We start from the raw sequence: 26,811 nt of genomic DNA, 5'->3' as shown, positions 1-26,811 counted from the left end.
TGTTACAGTTTAATATAATTACAGATTTGTTTACGGTATTTACAGTAATATTGCAATATGTATTCGTTAAATTGAAAACGGTACACAGAGCTCCTCTGAAACACAGTCACAACAAATGAGCAGTTCATTAAGTATATGTTTCAATTTAGGCCAGAAACAGCTGAATCATAAGAATTGTACTACTGTTTAACCCCTCCCTAGAATAAAAACTTCAAACAGTAAACACTTCAGCTGCCTACTTTGTGGTTAGATTTGATTATGTACAAATATAACTTACACAATATTCTCAAACAAGATTGTGAAATAATACAGCTTCCCTGTACTAATCTCTTCTGATGTTTGCGCTGATCTATGAGTAAAACAATTAAGTCCTTTCAAAAATCTGTTCTGTCGTCTCTGAGCTAAGCATGGTGAAAAAGTACAAACCTAGCCACAACAAAAACAGTCCCAAACAGCCAACCAACAGATGTTATAAAACTCTGTTTGTGTAGAGATTTTACTGAGGGAAAGCTGCTCTCACACACAGGCTCCTAGTATCTAAATAATTCATCCTCTGTTGTCTAATATAAGCCATTAGCATGGCAGTTTTCATCTTATCACAAATGTTGCTGTCTTTTTATAATAATGTTAATGAGCAGCGGCTTGCTTAATGTTCACACAGCCACTTCATTCACAACCGGGAACGACTATGCACTACTATGAGCTACTGAAATATTGGTAATTGAGTTATTTTCTCAAAATATAACAAATAAATGTAAGAAGCAGATGATTTGCGAAATGTATGTTTGACTGGTATAAGGAAAGACTTGGCAGCAGTCCTGGGCAGGGCCTGAAATGAACACCCGACCACGCGCCAAATGCAGGGGAATTTTGCCATTGGTGGGTAAAACTGTCAATCTACCTGCCACCTTGGCAGCCAATGAGAATTGAGTGATTCAGACTTGATTTTTTTTGCCATTGTTTGTTCTTTACATTTCAACCAAGTCGGCATTTGCTTGGATTTGAGCTAAAAATGTGGTAGTGCATTACTGGGGTGAGGAGGCCGGCTGAAACAAGCAACCAACAAAAAGATGAGGATGATTCAAAGAAAAGTAAAAGAAGACAGTGGACAGTGGCGACAATGGCAAGGTTCGTGAGGTGCTGGTTTATGACGGCAGTACAGAACAAATGTACTGCTGTGACGGTCGTGTGTATGGCTCAGAGAAAGAGGTGGAGGAAGAGGAGTGTGTCTGCTCCTTCTTTGTGGACTCAGAGGAGCAGTCGGTATATGATAACTGTCTCTGACAGGGGAAATCATTAAATAAAAAGATTAAAAAAATATGTTTGATAAGAGTCATTCAATGTATTGATTTGGTTAATAACTTGACATCACTTAAATGTGTATTCTTAACAAGTTCAAGAACGATGCTTGTGCGTTTCCTGTATTTCACCTTTATGAGGCAAAAGAATTGGCTGGTAAAAAGCCTGTGTGGCTCCACAGTGGCTGGTGGCCAAAAAAGTTAACTTCAGTCCCTGGTCCTGGGGCCAATCCCAATGTCCACACTCACTGTGTTCCAGGTAAGTCAGCGAGGGCCACTGGCAAATCCTCAAGTGCTTGAAGGCTCATCTTACAGACTTTTTAAGTCCTTTATGCACACTTTACTTTAGTATGCATCTCTGCAGACTTTCTCTGAAGGAATTACCCACAAGTCATAGCATTGGGACGTTAAAACATGGGGTTACCAGGGGATGCCCGGAAGCGTTAAAAAACAAAAAAGGCAAACAAGGACTGGCACATGGCTGTTCAGCCTGGCATATTATTTGTCTAAAGAAACCCTACCGCCCACACCGACCAACATGCAAAAATATGTGTAAGCAACCACCCGAACCTGACTCGCATACCTTACGCATTATAGTAGCAGAATTGTCAGGACTGAGGACTGAGACAAGGACAGAGACGAACTGAGCGCCGCGGCGCTGGTGATTTTAACGGTGTTGGTGTGTTTGAGAAGAGTGACAGAGAGAGAGGAAGAGAAGGTGATGCAAATAAAGAGACATTTTGGTAAAGTCCTTATTCTTAAAAGTACATTTTAGTCTCGTCGGTTTTCCTCGATATTGCATGTTGATATGATTACAGTCTCTGGTGTAAGTCATGGAAAAAAGGTTGTTGACTAACATATTTCATAATAGTTTTCGTACACAATATTAACACCAAGCACCACTTGTATGGAGCTAAATCAGGGCCAAATGTTTTGTTAATTTGAAAAAAATATATATAGTTGAAAAACTAAAGCTTGAAATTGAAAATGTAAGTTTTGGTCTAAAACTTGAAAAATAAAACCATGTATTCAAACTAAATATAAGTGTTCCATTTTTTCTTTCAGTTTGAATTAAATTTAGATTCAATTCTGGAATTATTTTGAATAAATTATTAATTTTCATTTTTCACTTTTATATTTGTTTTCAGTTCCACATTTCATATTTTCAGATTCAAAACTTATTTTTTTTTACGGCTTCAAATCTTTTTTTACAGTTTCAGATCAGTTTTTCAGTTTCAGACTTTTGGCCCTGATTTTGCGTAGGGGGCGTGGCTTCAACTCAGAGGGGCGTGGCATTATGAGTGACAACCTAACAAAGAAGGCAGAAGACTCTCCTCAGTCATGTTGCCTTCAGGAAATTGTGTTACTGGGAGAACTATGACTGAATGCTTTCTATCCACCATATACATGTGATTTTTACTAAACAAACTGATGCCACGTGTTTTGGACAACACGTGGTACCAATTACACTATAAGAGCAATAAACTGTGCCAGATTGTGCAGTTCAGCAGGAACAATGACTTCTCCCACTTCCACGTACGACTTTGAATGTATGCACCACAGTATTCACTCGGCAGTCAGCATGGCGTCCGCTCCGCCAAGGCAACCCTGGCGCCAGCGCACAGGTAAGACGTGAAAGATATTAGCATTTTTGAATAGATACTCTGGGACATTATCCCCGCAGTGGCATTTTTTTTGTCATTAACACATAAAGGGAAAATAGGTGGACAGCTGGACAAAGCTGGAAATGAAGCATCGCTAGCACTAAAGTTAGCATTAACTAATGTTAGCTTCACACTAGCTGGTGTTTTTACACTAATTTCAGTGTCCAGCTCAAGTTTTCTGACTTTAACGTGTAGTGTCTTTGTTAACCTCTGTTTGTCAGAATGACCAGAACTCAACAGTGGCTGCGATGCTTCATTTCCAGCTTTGTCCAGCTGTCCACCTATTTTCCCTTTATGTGTTAATGACAAAAAAAATGCCACTGCCATTTTTTTTCAAATTAACAAAACATTTGGCCCTGATTTAGCTCCATACACTAGGTCTAAGTCTGTGAGGGTTCAGGGCCTTGGGGGGGACTTTGGCATTGGGTCATAGACTCGGACAGCAGCAGAGAGAGATAATTGGAGTTGTGGTACCTGAACACTGGGGCAGGTTACAGGCCTTCTCTTGGTGAGAGCTTCCAGAGCAGGGGGGTCTGATACACTGTCGATAACGGGACTTCATGGCCGGGCTGAGAGCATCAGTGCAAGTCTTAGTGCAGGGACTCCATAATGACCATGGAGAGAAGCCAGCATCCTCATCTAAAGAAGATGGAGGAGGAATGAGGATGAAACAGAGATCAGTCTTTAAATGATTGTTTTTGTCTTATGAGGGAAAAGATGGTATAAATGGATAAAGATGGATAAAATAAACGTAACAAATCTCAATACTATTTACCATACAGACAAAAAATTGCCAGTATGGGCCAAGGAAGCAAAAAAAAGCAAAACAAAAAAGAGAAAAGGTAATTTAGTAAAACATACTGTAACAACGGAGAAGACCTAGCTGGTATTAAACTTTGTATTTACCTGGTAAAACTGGTTCTTCTGTAGGACCAACAATCACTGCCAACAACAAGCAAAAATTCAAAATCAGTACAAGTTCCACCATTACTATTGTACACAAACAAGCAGCTGGCAGTATATACTGTCTCTGTTATTCATAATGGCTGTGAATGAAGGATACAGAATAGCCCTTTATAATTAAATTAGATTAGATTTATGATTTCATTTAAAATAGATAGTCTCACGTACCATCTCCCTCACCTGCGATTGCTGGTCATTGTTAGCCTGGAAAACCAGACCCAAATCCAAAAGATTAAGGGTCTGGCACTGAATAATGAAAATGGCCCAATTCGCATGCATTTGAAAATCTCACTGCACGCAATTGGATAACACTACGACCAATCACAACAATACACGGGGTGACGTATCCAGAGCCCCATACGCTTAGCTACCAGCGGAGCTAACTGGTAGATTAAACTGTCATCATCTGTTTAGCTGGCCTCTGTCCCGCCTCTGTCAGATACACCGATGTGATTGGTGCAGCTCGGCTACAAGGGCATAGTTAATGAGCAGCATTACTCAATGCCAGAGTGACTCGCTGAGCTAATTACAATTGTGCTCTCGTGAGAACTCTGGATTTCCAGGGTAGGTCATTGTAACAAATTGTCAATCTTCGATCATCCCTAACACGCATTACATACAGTACCTATTCCACCTAAACTAGCCTCTGTACCTGGGCAGTCAGGGGCCTGGCAGTAGGTGGTTTCCTGACGTGGTCCCTGGCAGTCTCTTCCTCCATGGGCCGGGGCAGGCTGTGTGCAGATCTTGTAGCGACTCTTCAGTCCAAGACCTCCACAGGACAGCGAGCAGGGGTTCCAGGGGCCCCAGGGTGACAGACCACCATCGACTGGGCAATGCTCCAAGGAACAGTTCCACCTGCCATGTTCACAGGTGCTACAGAACAGAGGGGAGGAACAGTGAGGTGTGGTGCCTAATAGTATGTGCTTTTAATTTCATATACAACCGGGGAGCTTCGTTTTGATCTTCAACTGAGATACCTTATTTACTCCTTTTTTAGACAATGTAGGAACCAACAGATACCCTCTAATTGTCCAGCAGTAAATGGCAGTGTGTGTAGTGGGGAGAGTGGGACTGTATGAAATGTAGCATAGCCGCAAATATTCTGCTCACCAGGTGCTGCAGTCATGGACCAGTGTGTCTCCAGACTGAAGTTCCACTCCCTCAGAGATGTTATGGAGGAGCAGAGATGAGACTGGTGAGACAGAAACACTCTGCAGAGAGGCCAGAAACTCTTTGTCCACCAGGCACGGACACTCCTGAAAAAAAATTTCAATGTTACATAACAATTTCAATGGTACATTCATTTAATCACTGTAAGTCAGTTTGGACACTTGCAGTGAGTACCTTTGGACTTAAATTCAGTAATGCTCACTTTACATTGCTTGGAAATGTATTAACTATCAACTTGTTGTCATTTTGTGTTGCAAGCTTAAGTGTAAGTGTTGTTCAGATGCATAATATCAGTGTATCAGAATGCTAAAGTTGCCCAGATGACAGGGAACCCACCTGCAGGCAGACACCGTGGTGTTGGTAGGTGTGCAGGGGGCAGTGGCAGCCTTCCTCGCAGCCATCGGAGTAGCAGCCCTCCCTGCCGCTGACCTGAGCGCAGCTGAATGGACAGCCTTCACCTCGTTCACACTCCCTGTACAACCTTCCAGGTGGGCAGCCCACTTCTGCCCCATAATATGATGTCACCATTGAGACACAGTTAAAAGATGCTCAAAACCAGTCTGCAAATGACAGCTTTTCTACCAGGTTACCGTGGATCTTACGATTAATCTAACTTTGATAGACAGATGTTCTAAAGGGAACCAGGACTCACCGAGGCAGACTTGGGTGTTGCAGGTCTTGCTCTGGCGGCTGGGGCCGCTGCAAGGTAGAGAGCTGCAGAGGCGCGAGCGGCTCTGTTGTCCTCCACCACAGCTGACCGAACACATAGACCACCGAGACCAGGGGAGCCACGGGCCCACAGAGTCTGGAAGCAAAAACACAAAGAAATGTGACACATTGGCATTAATAAACATAGTAAAACACCTTCAATTTATTTCCAAAGATTGTATATCTATTTAGAAAAACTCTTTATCATATTAACCATATTGTTATTAGTATTTTCAATATAGAAATGACAAGATTCTCTATTAATGCTAACATGTTCTCCATAATTTTAAAAGTCCCCCTCTAAACATGTTTTGAAATCACATCTGCTCTTTCTCCATTGAGAAATTCTGGATCTGGCCTGGCCCCCACCACCGCTGTTTGCACTAAGTCGAATGAGCGGCGAAAGAGTAATGTGCGGAAGCACTTCGAAGGGGCCCCAAAGTCGGGGAGCGATCTGCAGCAAAATCGGCAACTAGCACACGTATTAGAATTGTAAGGGTAGTTAGCATTGTTTTCATGTTGTTAGTTTATTATTGCCACTGGCTAACACAGCATGATGACTGTACTGACAATGCTGCTCTGCGATGAAGGTTTCAGGTTTCTTTTACGGCTTTTGCAAATTTGACAGCGATTGGCTTTTGAATGTGTGACATTCTAAATCTAGCTTGCCCGGGGTATGTTTGAATCTCAGATTTTAGTGACGTGCACAGACATCTCTCCCCTTCAGTAGAGAAATTTAAACATTTTAAGCATAAACGTATAAATACAATCTACAGTTTCATTATTCATGTGTCACTGTATTGTTGGATATCTCATTTTGCAATACAGTAAATCATATGACATGAACATACAGTAGGCAAGGACTTGTTCAAATTTCCAAGAGAATGAAAGCATGTTTCAAAAGGGTAATGTAAGAAATGAACTTTTAGATTTCAGTAAAGCTGAGAGAAGTTGTGTCTGCGTCTAAAAGCTCAAGTTCTAAGTTAGCTCGGCCAGACAGGGCTACCTGTGCACAGGTGTATGTTGCAATCTTTCTGCTGTTCAGCGACTCCAAGGCAGCCTCTCCCACTGCTCTGAGGGGACGGGTTATCACACTGGCGTCTCCTGAGCTTGACTCCTCCTCCACAAGAGAGCGAGCACTCGGTCCAGGCCCCCCATTGGCTCCAGCCACCATCAACATAACAACCAGGGACTGACTGACACCGCAGAACCCCAGCCTTGCATGTACTGAGATGATAAAGTGAGAAGGGTGACAAAACACAAAAAAGGAAAATAAACACATTGGCATTTTTGTTTTTGTACATTGAAGTGACTATATGTAACTTTGACATGTTTCTGAAACTGTGTAATGTTCCATCTGATGATCATAAATGACCTGTAACAGCAAACGAGACTAACAGTGAAAAGAACACTAGTTTTATATCGTTTTTATTAATGTCTCTGCCCAGGTCTGATTTCTCCTGTGAAGTCAGAGAATGATTTACGGCAGGTAGACGGAGCTACAGCAACACATTCTGAAGGGTAACACCAGAAAAGCCTGTGTTAGTGTATCCAGCCAGGTAAAAGGTAGCAGGAGATTTCTTTACATAGGCCTAATTATATTTTTATATTTTAGAAGTGATCTGCGGACGTGTTATTCCTTTTAATCCGTGTTTGTGTTCCCCTACTATTTTCTTTTCCCTTGTCCCCCTGTACTTGTGTAAAGCGTCCGTGGGTTTCATGAAAAGCGCTATATTAGTATATAGTTATTATTACGTTGGTTGGTACAACAATCTGTTAATGCTTTGGCTGGTGACCCAGTGACAGTGACACCTGGTTTATCTCACGATTCATCCAAAGTAGACTAAGTTACCGTAGCAACACTGGAAATACAACAATGCTTCTGTTACGTATTCTCTTATTGTAAATGAAGGATTTTCTGTCTGACCAAAATATTCATCGTGACTATATGACCTCCCGGTAACACTAACTCAGTAATATACAGAGGCTAATACAGCACCGTAAAGAAAAGATCTTTATGACAGTAGGTGTGGTAAACACTACTGCTTTAGTCCAAAGCGGCCGCTAGAAACAACACAAAGTGAAAGTTACATATAGCCACATTAAACTGAATTACATTCTATATTATATACAGTACATCAATTTTATTACAAGAATCTAAATGTTGTAGAGATATTCAGCTGTGCTGTACCAGTTTTTGCAGTCACTGATGATGATGTCTCCTGGATTTGCAAACTGCCAATCAGATCCACCGGGCCATGCCCATGATGCATTACTGGAATCTAGCCCGCTGAATGTCATCACTATATCAGAGACAAAAACACATCGATTAGATAATCTCTGCTAAGTTTAACACAGTTTACCAATACAATGTCAACACTTTTATATTACAGACTGTAGATCTAACCCTCAGCAGAGCTGTTATGGTATTTGCAGCGACACTCCTTCCTGGCCACACACACTCCATCCTGCAGAACCCTGTCACCCGGACAACCACAGGTCTTTCTGCACCCAGGGGAGTCCAAGCACTCCGTGTCACCGTGGAGATCTGAACAGGTGCGAGGACAGGGCTTCCCACAAGGCCATTCTTCTTGGCCTCCACCACAGTCTGCAGGAGGAGGTAGAGTTTAAAGAGAATTAACACAAGAGTGGAGTGATGGGTTTTATGGTTAAGTATGCTTTCACACAGTTTGTGACAATATAAAAGCAAACATGACACTAGCCAGACTAGATGGAAAAGATTATGTATGTCAGTCTGATAAAATGAGTAGCTAGTGTTCTTGTGTGTGCAGTCCTGTTAGTGTATCGCAGCAGTGCAGGAGTCTGTCACCTTGCTGCTTATCAGTAACTTTGTTCTCATTCTGTGGGAGTTGGTCATGCACAGGACCATGGGAGGACAGGCAGAGTTCATTCATCTTTCCTTTCAGGCAGCCATTTCATATTAACAGGCCTTTTGACTTAATTTTTTCAGTCAATTCAAGGAAAACCGGCTTTTTTTCTCCCAGGCTTCAACACCAGGGACAGATATAGAAATGTGTCTTGTAAGGACTCTCTTCATTTATTTCCCTATCTTCATCAGAGCTCAGATTTCTCTCTTCATTCCTCATTTTCATCCAGTAACCTTCCTTTGAAGTGGTGCATGTGTTTTTCAACATAAATACACAATTAATATAGAATCCTTTACTACGTTGACCTGAGCAAACAGTGATGTTGTCATGGCAACCACGGCTCTGTCTGCTTTCTCCGAGACAGGGCAGCCCCCCGAACCTAGCGGGAGGGCTGTTACACTCTCTGGTGCGAGTGGACGACCCGGCGCACCCATCACACTCTGACCACGCTAACCAGGGACTCCACGAACCATGGACTAGAGGGAGAGGGAGGAGAAGAAACAAAGAGAGCAATGAAGACAGAGACACAAACACATTATGTGTGATAGCGGTTAGTTCAATTTGACTGCCTGTGAGAAAGGACATCAAAAGATGATAAAAAGAAAGAGACATATATATATATATATATACACAAAGGATAGAAGCAGGAAAGGATAAAAGGGAGGAGATATGAAGAATGAATCAAGACAAAAATAGGAGTGAAAAACATTAAAATGCCACTTTATCAAGTTACCATGCAAATAAACCCTGTATTTAAAAGGAGTGACTGACTGATGTTGTGTTCACACCGGCTGCGTCAATTTGCTTCACATTGTGCAACTCGGCTAAGTTTGGTCGCTTAAGTTGAAATATTATAACTCACGCAGATACGAGAATAGCGTGAATTTCGTGTATTGCGTGGCGCCATTCGCTTCGCCCGCTGCGAATTTGCGTCTATGCGTTGACTTTGTGTGTACAGTTATCGCGCTGGGAAATTGTTAGAGATTTGGAACCTGTTTCTGTTCTCCAGTCACATTAAAGGTGCCGTAGGAAGGATTGCGAAGATCCAGGAATTAGCCAAAAAATACAACTTACAGTTAGGACTTGAACCAGCAACCCTCCTGTTCCCAACCCAAGTCCCTACAGACAGAGCTACTGCCACCTCCATAATGACCTGCTTCATATAGTTCTACTGGAACATAGGGTCAGTTTCAGCAAATATGACAGAAAGTTAGTTTTATAAGTCTTACCTACTGCACCTTTAAATACTAGTTTCCTGTGGCTAAATAATTCTATTCAAATTGTTAGTTTTGATCCATTAGCTAAGCTAAGCTCATTAGGAACCAATGATAGTGGTACCAGGACAGAAGGTGATGACAGGGCAGGGCTGTCTCTGGATTTGAACTCCGACCCCATTGTGTATTTCCTGTTCTCCAGAGCAGGCCGCTCCTTCAGCTTTGGGCTCAGGACAGCCACAGCTCCTGTAGCGGGACACCGACTCCGATCCACAGGTCCTGGAGCACGGAGTCCACTCAGACCACTCACACCAGCCACCTGACACTGGAAACGCACAGAAAGAAATCTACATTGATGAACATCCCCAGACATCATTTTCCTACGCTGCTCTTCTTTTAATCATGAAGTCAGAAATAAAGACGTGCGAGTCTAGTGAGTTTATTGTTGTTAGTGAGTTTAAACTTAAGCCAAAGAAAGAAAGACTGCACACAAGCCAGTTAAAAGTCAAGTTTTATATGCCGTTTTTGATCATGCACAAGTTCCACTTTGTTTTAACACATACAGCTGGTCTAACTCACCTGGACAGGGGTATCTGGTGCAGTTGAGCCTCCCACCATCACAGGTGCTGAAACAAAAAGGAAATACCAGCATCATTCTTTTCCTGTTCCTTCTTTGTGGATGTTTTTCTGTTAAATATAAATGTGGTGTACAGTATGTTCTCTTTGTCTGTGTTTTATTCTGACCAGTTGTTACATCCATCAGGGGATACAGTGGTCTCCCCTGGTTCCAGCCTTTGTCCAGTGCTGAGGTCCATGCAGGGACAGTCTTCTTTCTCTACACACACTGTCCCGTTAGCAGACAGGACCTTTCCCTCTGTACAGTAGCACCCTGGCTCACATTGCCACTCACAGTACTGGAGGACAGGAAGAAAATGATCTTCATCACCAGAATTCTATATTTTAATCCACTAAGCATGACTTAAAGTTAAACCAGTGGTAATGGGTGGAAACATGAGTTATGATCAGTGTGATACTCACAGCCAGGTCATCACAGGAGCGAGGGCAGGAGGGACCACAGCTACTGAACACTGTGCCTGGGACCTGCGAACATGGCGGCACTAAAAACACACACATGATGACAAATTGTCAAAACACTGACATAGAATCGGCTGTATTGTGAACAAAACTCAAACTGCAGATGTAGACCAAACACATACTCACAGCCTCATCTACATTCTACACACTCTGTAAACGTACCTGGACAGTGGTCAGTGTTACAGGCTATGACCTCGGTTCCCAGCCCCTCACAGTAGTTCCCCTCACCCTCTGGACGGGGACTGTCACACTCTCTCCTTCGGCTGCGAACCCCCCCACCGCATGACTTGGTACACTCCGTCCAGTTACTCCACTGATTCCAGCCACCGTCACCTGGAAAGATCCAACACATCATGATGAAATAGTGAAAGAATTTTTAAAAAAAAACTCTGCGGTAAATAAAGATCAATCAATTCTGTATAAATCACCCAGGAAGTGACAGTAGTTTACAAAACCTGGTAACATCAGTCACATCACTGGATGTACAGTATGTATCTGTCAAACATACACAAGTAAAGACTGGCTGAAGTTTACATGGCAGCGAAAACAAAACCTAAGTGATCCATCCACCCAAGTAATTATTTTGTTTTAATTTATAATTTTGTATTATATCAGTCTCAATATTTAAAGAACAGTTTTATAGAAGAAAACTTAAACAAGTTCCAGTACAGTAAGCCAAATCTGAAATGTCAACTTGTAAAAATGATGTGGCCAGTAGCTCTATACTGTGTGTTTACTCTCAATGGTTTATTGTTATGAATACCTTTGGTTTACAGAATGTTCAATTTATATTTCCGGGCAAAAGACTCATGATTGATGACTGCACTAAAATTCAAAGTTGCCTGGATGCAATCCAGTCAGAATTCGCATACAGGCTACGTAAAAAGATGACATGCATTTAAATATGAACAGAATGCCAGTCAATACAAATTAACACAATACAAACTCACGGTCACATGAAGCAAAGATACAGATTTGGTCTTCTCTGCTAGGGCCCAGACATGGCAGGCCACTGCCAGAACGCTGGGGGCTGGAACAGAACCGGTACCGGGACTGGAGACCTGCTCCACACGACACCGAACACTGACCCCAGGGAGTCCACAATGACCACTGGCCATCAACTGGAGAGAGTGTGTGTTTGTACGTGAAGGAACAGAACAAGAAGGATACAGCGTGAAACAATGAGGTGAAAGGAAACAGCAGGAAAAATTGCATGTTATTTAGATTATATATAGTACTACAGTACATGCTGTTTTGCATCACAACATCATTCAATCATAAGAGTTATTCACATTGTCTGTGACTATAATTCCATCAAGCTAGAAAAGGTAAGTCATAGATGAATTAATGTGGACAGGATTTGAATGACTAATGACTGATTATTGGCATGCAAACTACTGTTACTGTTATAAAGAAAAATTCAATGAATTCTGGCCTACCATCGCAGCTGACTTGAGAGCAGTTTACCAGCCTCCCTGCTTCACATGTACTGAAAATATAAACACACAGTTAAATCATAATTTTCATTCTTTATATAATGATGAATGGAAGCAGATTCTGGTGGAGTTAAACTCATTATGGCTCATAGAGCAATTAAAGAATAACGTCAGTTTTCCTTACCAGTTGTTGCAGTTTGTGGGCACAATATCTCCTGGTTTGAACTGTTCTCCATCTAAGTCACAGCGACAGTTAGATTCCCGCACACACCGACCATCCTGTAAATATGAAGGACCATTAACAATATGACCGTGGTGCCTGTATATACGTGTTTGTGTTTAGCCACCCCACCCACCTGTTGGACAGTCCCGTTTGGACACTGGCAGCCTGGTGTGCAGTTCCTGCTAAGGTCCATTGTGAGATCTGTACATGACACTGCTCCCGTCACACACTGCTTCCACTGCTGGCCTGGAGGACACACCATGCCATCTCCTGACAGAGCAACAGTCCAAGCAGGGATCAATGAAAACCTTCTCAGTGCAATCAAAAACAAATCTGAATGCATAAAAAAGTAAATAAGTCTATTTTTTATCTGGTTTTGTTAAAAAACTGGAGATCCAATGCTGCCCAAAAGCTCCATGATGCCTAGAAATAACACATATTTTGACTAGCAAAAGCTTGAACCCAAAACAATATGTACAGTACCATCCATTAATCTGGCAATGAAATCAACCTTTAAATACTGATGTTGACATAAATTACGCATTCTTATTGTTGTTTTTTTATGCAAAAACATAAGTTAATGCAATACATGTGTGACACAGGATGTATACTACATTCTGCTGTCTTCTTGAAAAGTACTTATACAACTTATACAATTCTGATATTAAACTTGACAATATTGTTAGATGTGTAGGTCTTGCTGTACCACAGGGCTGTAGGTTACAGGCGCTGAACTGATGAGTGGTGCCATGGATTCGCATGGGCCCGCGGGTTCGGCTCCTGTAACCTCCGCCACACGTCACTGAGCACTCTGACCACGCACTCCATGGCTCCTTTACACCTTTACACACATAACAACTATGTTACCTTCCTTATATTTGAATCTGTGCACACAGGAGTTAAAAAGAAACAGGCAACTCATCTTTCACATTTCAAAACATAGATTCTGTACAGTATATAATAACATTAGCAACCAAGCAACCGTTCTCCTCACTATAGCAGGGTTCAATGCTGCAGGTATCGATCCCAACTCTGTCTCCTTTGCAGGGGCGACCCCCGAAAGCTGGAGGAGGATTGGTTTCTGAACGATACCGCCTTCTCACACCAACATCACATGTTCGACTGCAAGCGCTCCACTGGGTCCAGCTGCTCCAGCCACAGTCCACTGAGAGACACACACAGGATAAAAGGTGGAAAAAGACAGAGAGAATGGGAGACAAATGATGAGAGAAGACAGGACTTAAAGACAGCAAGAGACAAGGAGGGAGACAAGTCAATGTACAAAACTGCAATTAATACTAAAGCCACTTACCAGGACAGGGAGCTGTTCTGCACTTCATTTCTCCATTAGTGCAGGTACTGTTTGAGACACACGATGCAAGAACAAGTGACGTTTGATTTAAAAAAAATGGCAGTTCATTCCAACACCCAAAATATGAATCTAAACTTTTAGGCAAACTTTGATCATCCATTTATAGACAGAGGTGTCATTCTGTCTACTATTTTACAATAAATATACATTTTGGACACAGGGTAAACAGTACCAGTTATTGCAGGCATCAACAGGCAGGGTGGCACCGGCTGGGTACAGTTCCCCCTGGTGGTAACACGGACACTGTGCCAGGGGAACACAGCTGCCATTGAGTAGGTAAAAGCCCAGGGCGCAGTAGCAGCCGTCGTAACAGGCGGTGGCACACTGCACCTTTGTGGAGGTTATGTCCAGGCACATCCGCGGACATGCACCACCGTGAGCCTCACACTCTGCTGATGTCATGTAAACCATGCCCTCTGGACACACACCTGTGATGGCTGAATATTGCACAATCCCACACAGGCATTTATTCAATGTGGTGGATAAAAATAATGGGAAGCAAAAATATAATGCATCCAATACAAAAACATCACAAGCACAATTCGATTATATTATTCACACATATGATTCCATGGCCCCCCATAGCTGAGTAATAAAAAAAAAACATGATGCAGTACCTGAGCAAGGGTGGGAGTTGCAGTCTCTTGTCTGCATTTGTGGCCCGGGGCAGCTGCTGCCCCCATGCTGTGGAGTGGGTGAATTGCAGAATCGCTCTCTTGCTTTGACGCCAGAGTTACACTCTGATGAACACTGAGACCAAGATGACCATGCTGACCAGCTGCCATTCACTGGAAGCATACAACAAAAATCTGCTTTTAACAGTAAAAACACACCGGACGCTGAAGCGCCGCAAAGATAAATCCTCTGCACTCTACAGAACTGCTCTCTCTCTCGATCTCCACCCGTGAGTGTTTGGTTGTGTGTCACTCTGTTTGTCTGTCTGTCAGTCGGTCTCTCTCTCTGTGTGCCTGATCACTCTAGACACGGCTGAGAAGTCAAGACAGCCAAAATCAAGATAAACCCGGGTGTTTTATTTTGGATATTTGTTTTATTTTATAAAGTATCCGGCTGTGCTGTGGTCTTTCTGTATGTGATTACCTACCTGGCTTGACACATTAGCTCGAGGAAGAAATAGAGGAGACGGCAAAATGATCACTGCTGATCTGCTCCTGATTGCAGCTGGTATGAACTGACAGATTGGACAACATGGGGGCCAAAACGAAAATAGCTCCGCTTCACAGCATTTCCATATCCAGTGTGTTTTCGCTGCTAGTCTTCTTACTAACACGTCATTTGTGAAAAGTGGAAGGAACAGAAACATGATGGCAGTTGTGGTTTCTGTGTGTGCATCTACACCTGTAATACCTGGACAGTGTACAGTGTTACAAGGCTCTTGCTCCTCGCTGTCTCCATCGCAGGCAGAGTCCGTGTGTGTGTTGTTGAAAGGTAGGACGGTGTGGTTGCAGCTGCGAAATCGTCTTCTGATTCCAACATCATCTACATGGTTGAAACATGTTTTACTGCACTCTGACCAGCTGGTCCAGTCACTCCTGACTCCATCTGGTAGAACTGCACAAGAGGAGGACAGAGTCATCATATACTGTAGGTAATAGGCGTGTCATTGATTTACAAGACTAGGATACTGGCCAGAGAGGGACTTGCATAAAGTATTTGAAGAAAGGCTTATACTGTAAGTGTTGCTCAAGAAATAAAAGCTTCTGTATAAAAAATTTTAACCATCAAATGTGACTGCATTAGTGTTACTATTTTGTCCCTGGGGTGTGAGTTGGTATACCTGGGAGGCAGGGACTGGAGCAGGGGCGGACCTCTGAAGAGTCTCCTGCACAGGGCTGGATTCTGACTGCTCCAGCTGGGTTCACTTGAGACCTGAAGAGATAAAGTCAAGGCATAAAGAGTCCTGATTCAAATGTAATGGGTTGTGTGGGAGCAGTAAAAAAACACAAGTCCATAACAAGTGCATTAAGACATAAACGTACAGTAATGATACCTAGTAAACTAGGTTGTTGCAGCATTGCGATCATATAAACAAATGAAAACTATAAGCAAACCAATTTTTTGACAACTTTAAATAAGATATATAATGCAAGCATGCATCTACAACATAATTTAGAGTGTACAAAATATAGCAAACAGACAAAATAAGTCATATTAAGTACAGAATTATTGATGAAATTCAAAATAATCACACTTCTGTTTTGAAAATCTATGTTTTGGAAAGTGGAATAAGTGTCTAAGAGTGCCTTACAAATCTATTAATTTAAACAGGCTCACCTGTAGCGTTGCTGGAGCCCCGGTCCACAGGTTACATCACATGGTGACCATGACGACCAGGCCGACCAATTACAGGTCGCAACACAAAGGGAGGCGTCACAGGTTACTTGTCCATCTTTGCAAACACTGTTGGCAAAAATATGCATTTTTTACATTCCAATTAGCAGCAGGCCAGTTGTCCAAGTTAAAAATAACCAGTTCTCGCTATAAAAGCCAGGCTCGCTATAAAAGCAAAAAATAAATCTGTTTCTCACCAAGTGGTACACTGGTCCCAGCTGACGGTCTGTCCTGGCTGTAGTGTTCGACCATCCCAGAAACAGACACATTGGCTGGCATTCACACATCGCCCATCATGAAGGTACAGACCATCAGGACAGCGACACCCTGGAGAAGACAAAATGTATGTCTTAATCAGCATTTCAGCTTCCAGTGAATGAGCCTGTGTGAGCTACTATCGTTCTAGAAGTTTCAGTACAGGTTTGTGGCTTTGAAAAAAAAAATCCTTATTGTCTATATATCATTTAATAAAACATATGAAAAAATGTCAACCCACTGAATCACATTCAGGCATCGATTAATAGACAATGGACCCCAGACCAATTCATTTAGTCCTGCTTGAAATTTCCAGTAAATGATTAAATGCTGATATTTACTCAAAGTAATGTCATTTAAATAGCAAGATACCTGTATAATTTTGGCAACTAGCCCAAAACACCCAAATCCATGATTAAAATATGACTTTGTTTATCTCAACAATTATATTATATTATAAGCATACATGTATAAAAGAGGATTAGTTTGTCTTGTGTTATGTGCAATAATGGATACTGAACTGAACAAAAAGAACAATGTCAAAATCTAAATACTCTAAACTATTCATTCACTGTGACTAGGTCTCAGAAACTTACCCAAAATGTTCTCAATTGATCATATCTACATGACATTATAAAGAAAACAATGATGTCACCAGGTTTCAAAATAAACTTTTCCGTCCACCAGTCAAATGGCTAGTTAATGTTAAAATGTTACCAGCCCCTCAATAGGTTACCATTGTATTTTGGCTGGTGAGTAAAGTGGCTGGTGCTAATTTTGAACACTGGACGCCACTCTACAGTCTTAGGTCCAAAATGAAACCCCCATCCCCTCCTGTGTGTCTTACCCGGTATACATGCTGCAGTGCAGTTGCTGGTCAAGCTGAGATGTGAGCAGGTAGGAGGACAGGGCTCCACCCTCCCAGCACGGCAGTCTGCCTCAGTCACCAGCACCATGCTGTTGACGCAGCCTGAACAACCAATCAGGGAACAAACATAGTTCAGACAGTTTACAGACTCAATCATGCAGTAATGCAATAATCAATGTGGCAATAGTATTACACCAACAGCAGGATTTACTGTTTGACAGTGTATAAGCCACCTGTCTGTGTGCTGATGTCTTTGGTGCAGGGCTGGCTGTTGCAGCTCTGGCTCTGCAGGGTCATGCCCTTACAGTCCAGCCCACCGTTCTTGGGGGGAGGAGCAGAGCAGGTTCTGTTCCTCTGTCTGACACCACCTCCACACTGAGCGTCACACTCTGACCACTCTGTCCACTCTGACCAGTGACCATTCACTACAAGAGGAGACAGGAGAGAAACCAATAAATTAGAGACAGGGTACTTATGAAGGATGGGTCCTATTTGACTTCAGGTTCAGGGGACACACATGGACATGCTTTAGGGAAACAGGCTCGACTGTCGAACTGAGCTCCACCACAGGCCCCTCCGGGCAGAGCTTCCCTCAGTATGTCCCTCTGCCGGAACAGGGAGCCTAGACCACAGGACACACTGCACGCACTCCACGCTGTCCACTGGGACATGATGCAGTCCACTAGAGGAGAGGAAAAAGGATGAAGCAAGAATATCAGAATTTCCCTGTTTTGTTTTGTCTTATTTAGAGATGATACCTTGCTTATCGGTCAATACCAAGTACTGATCCGATACCAGTGTGTCATATATTTTATTATGTTTTGACAGCTGTATACTACTATCCCTGTATGGATGTGATATGATTTCTAAACTTAAATTAATTAGACTTTTTGTGAAACATGAACAAAAACAAAGAAATTCCATAGAACTTTCTTATTAGTATTATCCAGTTTGACAGTTAGTCATAATGGAAAAAAAACATAAATTAACAACTTTAAAGCAGATTTTCTTCAGGGCTAAATTACGTGGTATTGGATCGGTGCATAAACTCCAGTACTTTACGATTCCAATACCAGCATTTTAGGCAGTATCGGAGGCTTTTTCCAATACTGGTATCGGTACATCTCTAGTCTTATTACCACTTTTGGTATCTTATAGCTTACCACAGTCTTTCTCATCTGATCCATCTGCGCAGTCCTTCTGCAGGTCACATCTGCGGTCCAGGTGAACACACTCCCCACTGACACAAGAGAATTGCTTGTGAGAGCAGAGGCTGGGCACCTGGGGGCTCTGTGGAGTCACCGCTGGTCTGGCTGTGGTGCCTGATAAGACATGAGAATACAATAACAGAACTTTATGCTTATATACACATATATATATATTTTTTTCTCTGCAGAAATTACACATTAATTATTATTTATTTCATTTTCTTTTATTTCACATCATATTTTCCATGTGTGTGAAGTCCATGATGAAACTATAAATCTTCAATAAGGTACCAATATCAGCAATATCATCTTTTCTACATTTACAGTGTTTGTTGAATTGAAGTAATTCTATTTCCATTCTTCCTCTAGTCTGACAGGTTGTTGATACATACCACAGCTTTCTTCATCTGAGCCATCCAAACAGTCCGGTTTTCCGTCGCACACTTGTGCCGAGTCGACACAGCCTAAAGTCCGGCACACAAACTGACCCTCCATGCAAAGCACTCTGGGTAGGCCACCATCATGGGGGGTTGTAGCGATCAACGGGGCTGAAAATAAAAATAAAAGGTTACAATATATGTCTATTCTGTAAGAGTTAATCCATGGGTCTTGCCTGGTTGTAGCATAACTAGCAAGGCTGTTGTGTCTCTCACCTTCTGTGGTTTGCAACCCAGGTCTTCCAGAATGGATGGTTGTGGGGGGGTGCAGTCCAGGTTGACCTGTGGTGGCTCCTGGGTAGAGGGATGATCTGAATTGATCAAAAATGACTTGCAAACAGACATACCCAAAAAGGGAAGGGGGAGACTACTAAAAACCCAACAACAATGAATAAAGAGTCGATTTTATCATCAGCTGATTATACCTGTACTTGAAGTTGTAGTCTTCTGAAGTCCTGTTTGACTTGTGACCCCTGGGCTAGCCACACCAGGAAGACCACCTTGGGACCTGGTGGTATGGAGGCCTGGGGCACCTGTTGTACTGTCACCATGGAAACCTGGTCCCCCTGTGGAACTGGTCTGGTTCTGCAGCCCTGGAGAGCCTTTGGTTGTGGCCATACCTTAAGAGGAAGATGAGATGAAAGAGACATAAACAAAGACACACAAGGATAAAGACAAATGAAACAAAAGTGAGTAAGGAAGGTGCTGTATATTTCTTGACAAAATAAGTATAATATTTCCTTTTTATCACTTTTTATTTTGCACTTCATATATTTGAGGCTTTAATGTGGCTATATGTGAAAATTTTGCTCAACAAGAAAATCCTTCATTTACAATAAGAGAATACGTAACAGAAGCATCGTTGTATTTCCAGTGTTGCTACGGTAACTTAGTCTACTTTGGATGAATCGTGAGATAAACCAGGTATCACTGTCACTGGGTCACCAGCCAAAGCATTAACAGATTGTTGTACCAACCAACGTAATAATAACTATATACTAATATAGCGCTTTTCATGAAACCCACGGACGCTTTACACAAGTACAGGGGGACAAGGGAAAAGAAAATAGTAGGGGAACACAAACACGGATTAAAAGGAATAACACGTCCACTCTAAATAGAGGGGGGACGTCATTTAATGTCGGCTACTGACGTACATCCACATTGTGCATTGTAAAGTTATTTTATGAATGAAATAGACTTATTACATATCTGAGGGCCAATTCGTTGACGTTTTTGAATCATTTACACTCCCGTAATGTTCTTCATCTGTTGAAAGCCCGACCGAGTGTGACTCGGGGTTTCCCCCGTCGTCTTTCACTTTCCCTTTTAGCTTTTAGTTGTTCTTTGTTTAATTTCCTTCTTTCCTGTGATGGTCCTGCCCAGTATCAGCCATAACTACAGCAGATCACTTCTAAAATATAAAAATATAATTAGGCCTATGTAAAGAAATCTCCTGCTACCTTTTACCTGGCTGGATACACTAACACAGGCTTTTCTGGTGTTACAAAGAAATCTGTAATAGAATAATAGTAATACAATAGTAATGTGTAATAGAAATCTATTAGTCTCATTTGCTGTTACAGGTCATTTATGATCATCAGATGGAACATTACACAGTTTCAGAAATGTGTAAAAATTACATATAGTTACTTTAAGTTCATTTTATTCTCTTTTGTTTTAAATGTGTTCTGTTTTTTTTCTGCAAAGCACTTTGTAATTGTGTTTTCAAAGGTGCTATATAAATAAAGTGTATTATATTATTAATAAATTGTCAAATAAACTGTCACTTCAATCACTTAATCATATAGGAGATGATTAATATGCATGACCAAATATCGCTGAGCCCTCACCACAGTTGATCTCATCAGAGTGGTCCTTGCAGTCTGGTCGACCATCACAAAGCACAGAGACGGAGACGCACTCTTCACTGCGCTGGCATGCAAACTGGCCTGGCTTACATCTCGGCACAGTCACTTTCCCACCACCAGAGGGGGATGTGGTCACACTACTAGGGGTCACCAGCTCATCTACAAGAGCAGGAGCAAAGGTTGTTTCATATTAACAATGATGTGAAGTAGGCTGAACAGTCCAGCACTAGTTCTGTAAAACAACAAACTTTTAGATGAGCTAGTATACAAAAGGATCTAAGTCCTGAGAAGTATCAGTGATATCCTTTAGTTGTGCATTCAGACTTGAATTCCTTTACCTCCTCTGCAGCCGAGTATCTCCACACGTAGGTAGAAGGTGTGTCTGAACTCCACAGGGATGATGCGCAGGTAGCGAGCTCTGACCAGCCGATCGAGCCAGCGGGTCACAGGGTTCCTGCCCACCATCCGCACCTCAAACACCTACACCACAATCAAGAGGACACTTCCACATGAGCGTGTAATGACTAGAAAGTCTATATCGACGATTGTTCGGTCCCGCCGGAAAACGGTGTCCCCTCATTTAGGCCGGATGTCCGTTCCCTTCCTCTTTCTTTGTGTTGGCGTTCTAACCTCTGGTGGATTTGTGAGGACTATGGTTAACTGCTCCTCAGATCTCTGCAGGGTAAATCCAGACAGCTAGCTAGACTATCTGTCCAATCTGAGTTTTCTGTTGCACGACTAAAACTACTTTTGAATGCGAGCTTATGACTAGAATAACCTGTCCGATTTTTCTTTTTGTCTCGCATTTATGACCACATCCATTAAACATTTCTTCATATGAGGATAAATGTAAATACAGAAAACATTTAGTGTCTAAATAAGACACTAAATGTCCACATTAGTAGAAATACCTTAGCAGGGCCACCAGGCTTGCCATCCTCAGTATAGTCTGTGAAGAGGCTGCTGTGCAGGGCGAAAGCCAGGCGATATTTAGTGAGGTAACCCAACATGCGTTCAGAGCCCTGGGTCACCACCCCTGATATCCATGTGGGTTCCAGGAAGTCCACCTGCAAATATGGCTGGGCATCTGTAGGTAAGGGGCTCCATCCAGGATCCATGACCTGACTGCACAGATGAAAGATGATATGGTCTGTTATTTTTCCGGATGCTTTATATTTTATTCACATTAGGATTCAAAAGGTTTTAGGTGCATGCAAAAAAACTCATCAAATGTTCAGACTAGTATATGCTTTAGGGGTGTCAACCATACAAAGATCCGATCACTCACACGTTAGGGACGATGTTTAGTCGTCCACCATCAGCAGGGTTGTTCTCACGGTGTGAGGATGAGGTCAGCTGACCATATCGAATTCTCCCATCCTCCAGTCCAAGGGGAGAGGAGCAGATGCCTGCAGAATAGGATGAATTTGAACACCATCCAACGGAGCCAGTTTGGGAAACTGAACACTTCAAACACAACACAATAAAACATGTGGCATGCAGTGAGATTTGACTTTTTTAAATAAGAAATTAACAGAGGCTGCTGTTCTCCAAACACAAAAAATAAATCCATCCAAACTGCATTTAACACTCACCACGATATCCTGGGCCACCATCCTGTAAATATATTGGAAAATAAATTGAGGGTGGATATTGATGTACCTATATTAACACCTGTAATCTTTGGGTCTTGTCTAATTCTGTCTGCAAGCAGTTCAATTACTAGTTCAAAGAGGATGGGGAAACAGGGAAGCCCTGTCTTGTACCCCTTTTCAAAATAAATGCCTCAGGCATTAAATTATTAGTATACATTTCAGCTGTAACGTTTTTACATAACAAGTTTATAAAATGTATAATATTGACTGGAAAAATGTTAAATTTTCTAATACTTTAAACCACGTGTCAAACTCAAGGCCCGTGGGCCTTATCCGGCCCGTCGCAAATTTTGATCCGGCCTCCATATACCGTATATTTAGGTTCACAATACATTTTGGCCCACCTAGGATGGTTTTTCACGTTTTCCGGTACTTCTGTTGCTTTATATGACATTTTTGATGCATTTTGGCATTTTCTTCAACATTTTTGTAGGTGAGAAGACTATATGAGACAATAATACAGTAAAAGATATTTGACTTTTCAAAGACATAAAATCAATAAAGTCTACATGTCTGGCCCTTGACGTGATTCTCATTTTCCAGTGTGGCCCTTAGGGAAATTAAGTTTAAAGGCCAGTCACAATGATCACAGGTTTTTCAGCATCAATAGCATCGATAGTCATCACTGATACATCCGTCTGTGTTGTCTGATGCTAAAGCATGTTCTTGTATTTGTATGTTTCTATTTTTAAGTTAAAAAAAAACAGTTTGACCCATACTTATCATATGGTAGAACCTTCGCTAATCCATTACTCTTACATTTGGATTACATTGAATCAGGAATTAAGGACATATTGAGGCATAAACATCAGTGACACAGAAATGAAGAATTTGAAGGAACTTATGATTAATTGAAGTGTTCTATTACCGTTGGTGTTACTGCAGGATAAGTGACAGCAGCCTTGGACGGAGTCCTAAGAGGAGCAGGGGTAGGCGTGTGTGGTCTGTAAATTGGCACACAACATGAAAGCAGAGGAAATTCTGAAAGTCATTCTTGATTATTTTACAACACCAAGAAAGAAGGAAAGAAGAGCTGGATAAACAGAGATAACATACAAAGAAAGAAGCAGAATGCAGGAGTGGAATAACAACATGATCTATCAAATATCACAATTACTACAACTGTTATTACCACAGCTACAAATCATAATAATATCCTCTATTACAGTACCTGTCTGACTGGGTAGTGATGTAGGGATGGCAGCCAGTTTCATCCTCTCCTTTGGGACAGTGGGGGATCCCATCACAACGTTTTACTGCATCGATGCAGCCCCCTGGTGGGGGGCAGGAGAACTGACCAGCAGGGCAGCTGCGTGGACTGACGGCTGTAGGGGATGGCTGTGTACCTGCATGTGGAGAATGGTCAGACTACGTGAGAAGGATTTCTATATTCAGTTTGGGTATGTGTGACTTACAAAGCCCATTTTAGAAAACTAAAAAGCAGCAGGATCAAATGCTACACAAACAATTGGCAAAACCGTTAATAATAACACTTTACAGTTGCATGGTTCTTATACAATTAATGACACCAAGGTGTGTTAGGTTGGCAAGCTCACCACAGTACATCTCATCTGATCCATCCCCACAGTCATTAACTCCATCACAAACACTTCCCAGTGGACCTGCTGGCACACAGCGACCATTTTTACACTGAAACTCCTTCTCTCTGCAGCCACCTATTGGGGAGACTGGGGAGGGAGGAGTGGTGGTATTCAATCAGAGGAGAGGAGAGCATTTTAGAATCACATTTGTAGACAAAGTCACGTAACACCAGCAAAGTAGCATTAAACTATCCACTAACCATCTCCACAGCCCATGATCTCAAGTCGAAGGTAGATGCCATTCTGAAAGTCGTGTGGCAGCAGGCGGACAAACTGCGCCAACACCATCCTGTCCAGTCGGCTCTGTGCCACCCCTTCATCATCATTGTTACCATGAAAAACCTGAAGGGAAAATGGTGATACATCCATTTTATGATCTGAAAAAGCAACGGCAAGTGGCCTTCGATGTATATGATGGAAAGTTGCATGGACTTAGTGGGTTTGATGTCTAACCTTGGCTCTAGGCCGGGCATCAGTAACCAGTTCTTTATAAGTGTACCACTGTCTGCCATCCTGGCTGAACTGGAGGTAAAAGCTGGACACAAATGTGCCAAACATACCACCACCCTGGGTAAGCACACCTACAGGACGGTAGAGGGATAGAAAGAATTTTATTTATTTTACTGATATACAGTAGGCTACATAATCTCACATAGGAATTGGATTGCATTCTGGGGAAAACCTGGTCTGATTAGGAGAGACGGCATTCATTCCACTTTGGACAGAGCTGCTCTCATATCAAGAATTCTGACCTGAGTCTATTACCGCTCCTAAACCATGACAGCCCAGAGTTGAAACCAGGAATCAGAGGTGCAGTGCTACACGCTTCTCTGCGCTTTCGTTGGAGCAGTTACCCACTCCTGGTTCCATAACCATGGTGTCGTTCCCCCAACTCAAATCAAGTAAATAAAAAGTAAACAAAAGATGAGCTGTACTCAAAAAACTAAAAAAAATTAAAACCACCACTTGCAGCCATCTTTGACTCAAGCCTATTAATTAATCCTACACTAAATTATTACTCGTTTGAAAGCCTTGTTCTAAATCTTTCACATCCAACCTGGAAAACATTACAGCCAATTCTATTTGTTGTTGTTTACCGCACTCCAGGTCCGCATTCTGAATTTTTATCTGAATTCTCAGAGTTTTTATCAAGTTCAGTCCTTAAATCAGACAAGTACTTATTGTAGGTGATTTTAATATCCATGTGGACGTTGACAACGACAGCCTTAGTATTGCAATTATCTCACTTCTAGATTCAATTGGTTTCAGTCAGTGTGCATAGTCAGTGTGCAGAGTGTGCATAAGGCCACTCACTGTTTTAACCACATCCTCGACCTTCTGCTGGCATATGGCATCAAAATTGAAGATTTAATAGTATTTCCACAGAATCTTTTATCATCAGACCATTCTTTAATAACTTTTGAATTCTTATTACCTGACTATACACCATAATAAAAGTTTCTACATTAGATGTCTATCTGGTAGTGCTATAGCTAAACTCATGGAAGTAATTCCAACAACATTAAATTCAGTGCCATGGCTTAATATAACAGAGAACTTCTATGTTAACTTTAGTCCCTCCCAAATTGATAATTATGTAGACGGTGCTACAGACTGCCTAAAGACGACTTTAGACTCTGTTGCTCCTCTCAAAAAGAAGGTGATGAAACAAGGGAAACTACCACCTTGGTATAACTCCCAAACCCACAAATTAAAACAAACCCGCGAAAACTTGAAAGTAAATGGCGTTCTACCGATCTGAAAGAATCTCGTTTAGACTGGCAAGACAGTCTGAAAACATAAAGGAAGAACTTCAGAAATGCCAGAGCAGCCTATTACTCATCATTAATAGAAGAAAATAAGAACAACCCAAGGTTTCTTTTCAGCACTGTAGCCAAGCTGACAGAGAGTCACAGCTCTATTGAGCCATGTATTCCTCTAACTCTGAGTGTGACGACTTCATGATCTTCTTTAATGATAAAATTATAACAATTAGAGATAAAATTCATCACTTCCTGACCTCACCTTCTAAAGGTTTATCTTTAAAAACACAGGACTGCTAGACACAGCTTTAAGACCTGACATATACTTAGACAGCTTTTCTCCTATTGACCTTCACCAATTAACGCAAAAGATTTCTTCAGCTAAGCCATCTACCTGTCTTATAGACCCCATCCTGTAATGGCAAAAATTACACTTGAGCACTGTTCCTTTTATTTCTTATGTTTTTTTCTCTCACATAGCCTTCTCTCAGCACTATTGAAAGAACAGTTTGTCTCCCCTTATCATGTTGATTCGATCCTGCTTAAACTGCTGAGACAGAAAGTCTGGGAGACGAAGCATAGGCCCTTTATTTAAACTGATAAACTACAAGGACACTATAAACCAAACCCACCCTCGATCCTGAGGTCTTAGCCAACTATAGACCTATATCTAATCTCCCCTTTCTCTCCAAGATCCTTGAGAAGGTAGTCACTAATCAGTTATGTGACTTTCTACATTACAATAGTTTATTTGAGGACTTTCAGTCAGGATT

The 26,811-nt window shown here is 41.8% G+C and overlaps 1 protein-coding gene across 1 annotated transcript in view; it reads right to left on the bottom strand.

Moving 5' to 3' along the window:
• The window catches only part of sspo (SCO-spondin), a 101,063-nt gene that overhangs the window by 32,928 nt on the left and 41,324 nt on the right, over positions 1-26,811 (bottom strand). Inside the window, exons 45-89 of the mRNA XM_078281153.1 lie at positions 24,729-24,856; positions 24,476-24,617; positions 24,231-24,362; positions 23,846-24,020; positions 23,543-23,618; positions 22,615-22,636; positions 22,308-22,428; positions 21,931-22,144; positions 21,358-21,499; positions 21,002-21,178; positions 19,574-19,768; positions 19,365-19,442; positions 19,104-19,259; positions 18,667-18,825; positions 18,021-18,185; positions 17,737-17,928; positions 17,483-17,605; positions 16,578-16,707; positions 16,324-16,449; positions 15,827-15,918; positions 15,397-15,600; positions 14,649-14,819; positions 14,204-14,459; positions 13,972-14,018; positions 13,654-13,824; positions 13,366-13,500; positions 12,793-12,929; positions 12,621-12,715; positions 12,440-12,489; positions 11,951-12,121; positions 11,163-11,333; positions 10,944-11,023; positions 10,650-10,819; positions 10,485-10,531; positions 10,030-10,230; positions 8,997-9,167; positions 8,211-8,411; positions 7,995-8,106; positions 6,810-7,030; positions 5,748-5,900; positions 5,432-5,598; positions 5,036-5,181; positions 4,578-4,798; positions 3,869-3,904; positions 3,437-3,601 (exon numbers count right to left, since the gene is read on the bottom strand). Of these exons, the coding sequence (XP_078137279.1) occupies positions 3,437-3,601; positions 3,869-3,904; positions 4,578-4,798; positions 5,036-5,181; positions 5,432-5,598; positions 5,748-5,900; positions 6,810-7,030; positions 7,995-8,106; positions 8,211-8,411; positions 8,997-9,167; positions 10,030-10,230; positions 10,485-10,531; positions 10,650-10,819; positions 10,944-11,023; positions 11,163-11,333; positions 11,951-12,121; positions 12,440-12,489; positions 12,621-12,715; positions 12,793-12,929; positions 13,366-13,500; positions 13,654-13,824; positions 13,972-14,018; positions 14,204-14,459; positions 14,649-14,819; positions 15,397-15,600; positions 15,827-15,918; positions 16,324-16,449; positions 16,578-16,707; positions 17,483-17,605; positions 17,737-17,928; positions 18,021-18,185; positions 18,667-18,825; positions 19,104-19,259; positions 19,365-19,442; positions 19,574-19,768; positions 21,002-21,178; positions 21,358-21,499; positions 21,931-22,144; positions 22,308-22,428; positions 22,615-22,636; positions 23,543-23,618; positions 23,846-24,020; positions 24,231-24,362; positions 24,476-24,617; positions 24,729-24,856 (6,444 nt within the window). The remainder of the gene's footprint in view (positions 1-3,436; positions 3,602-3,868; positions 3,905-4,577; positions 4,799-5,035; positions 5,182-5,431; positions 5,599-5,747; positions 5,901-6,809; positions 7,031-7,994; positions 8,107-8,210; positions 8,412-8,996; positions 9,168-10,029; positions 10,231-10,484; positions 10,532-10,649; positions 10,820-10,943; positions 11,024-11,162; positions 11,334-11,950; positions 12,122-12,439; positions 12,490-12,620; positions 12,716-12,792; positions 12,930-13,365; positions 13,501-13,653; positions 13,825-13,971; positions 14,019-14,203; positions 14,460-14,648; positions 14,820-15,396; positions 15,601-15,826; positions 15,919-16,323; positions 16,450-16,577; positions 16,708-17,482; positions 17,606-17,736; positions 17,929-18,020; positions 18,186-18,666; positions 18,826-19,103; positions 19,260-19,364; positions 19,443-19,573; positions 19,769-21,001; positions 21,179-21,357; positions 21,500-21,930; positions 22,145-22,307; positions 22,429-22,614; positions 22,637-23,542; positions 23,619-23,845; positions 24,021-24,230; positions 24,363-24,475; positions 24,618-24,728; positions 24,857-26,811) is intronic.

The sequence above is a fragment of the Sander vitreus genome, chromosome 22 (genome assembly GCF_031162955.1).
Source record: "Sander vitreus isolate 19-12246 chromosome 22, sanVit1, whole genome shotgun sequence".
NCBI classification, from domain to species: domain Eukaryota; kingdom Metazoa; phylum Chordata; class Actinopteri; order Perciformes; family Percidae; genus Sander; species Sander vitreus.
The sequence above is the reverse complement of the archived record's forward strand: the minus strand, read 5'-3'. Positions and strand labels throughout refer to the sequence as shown.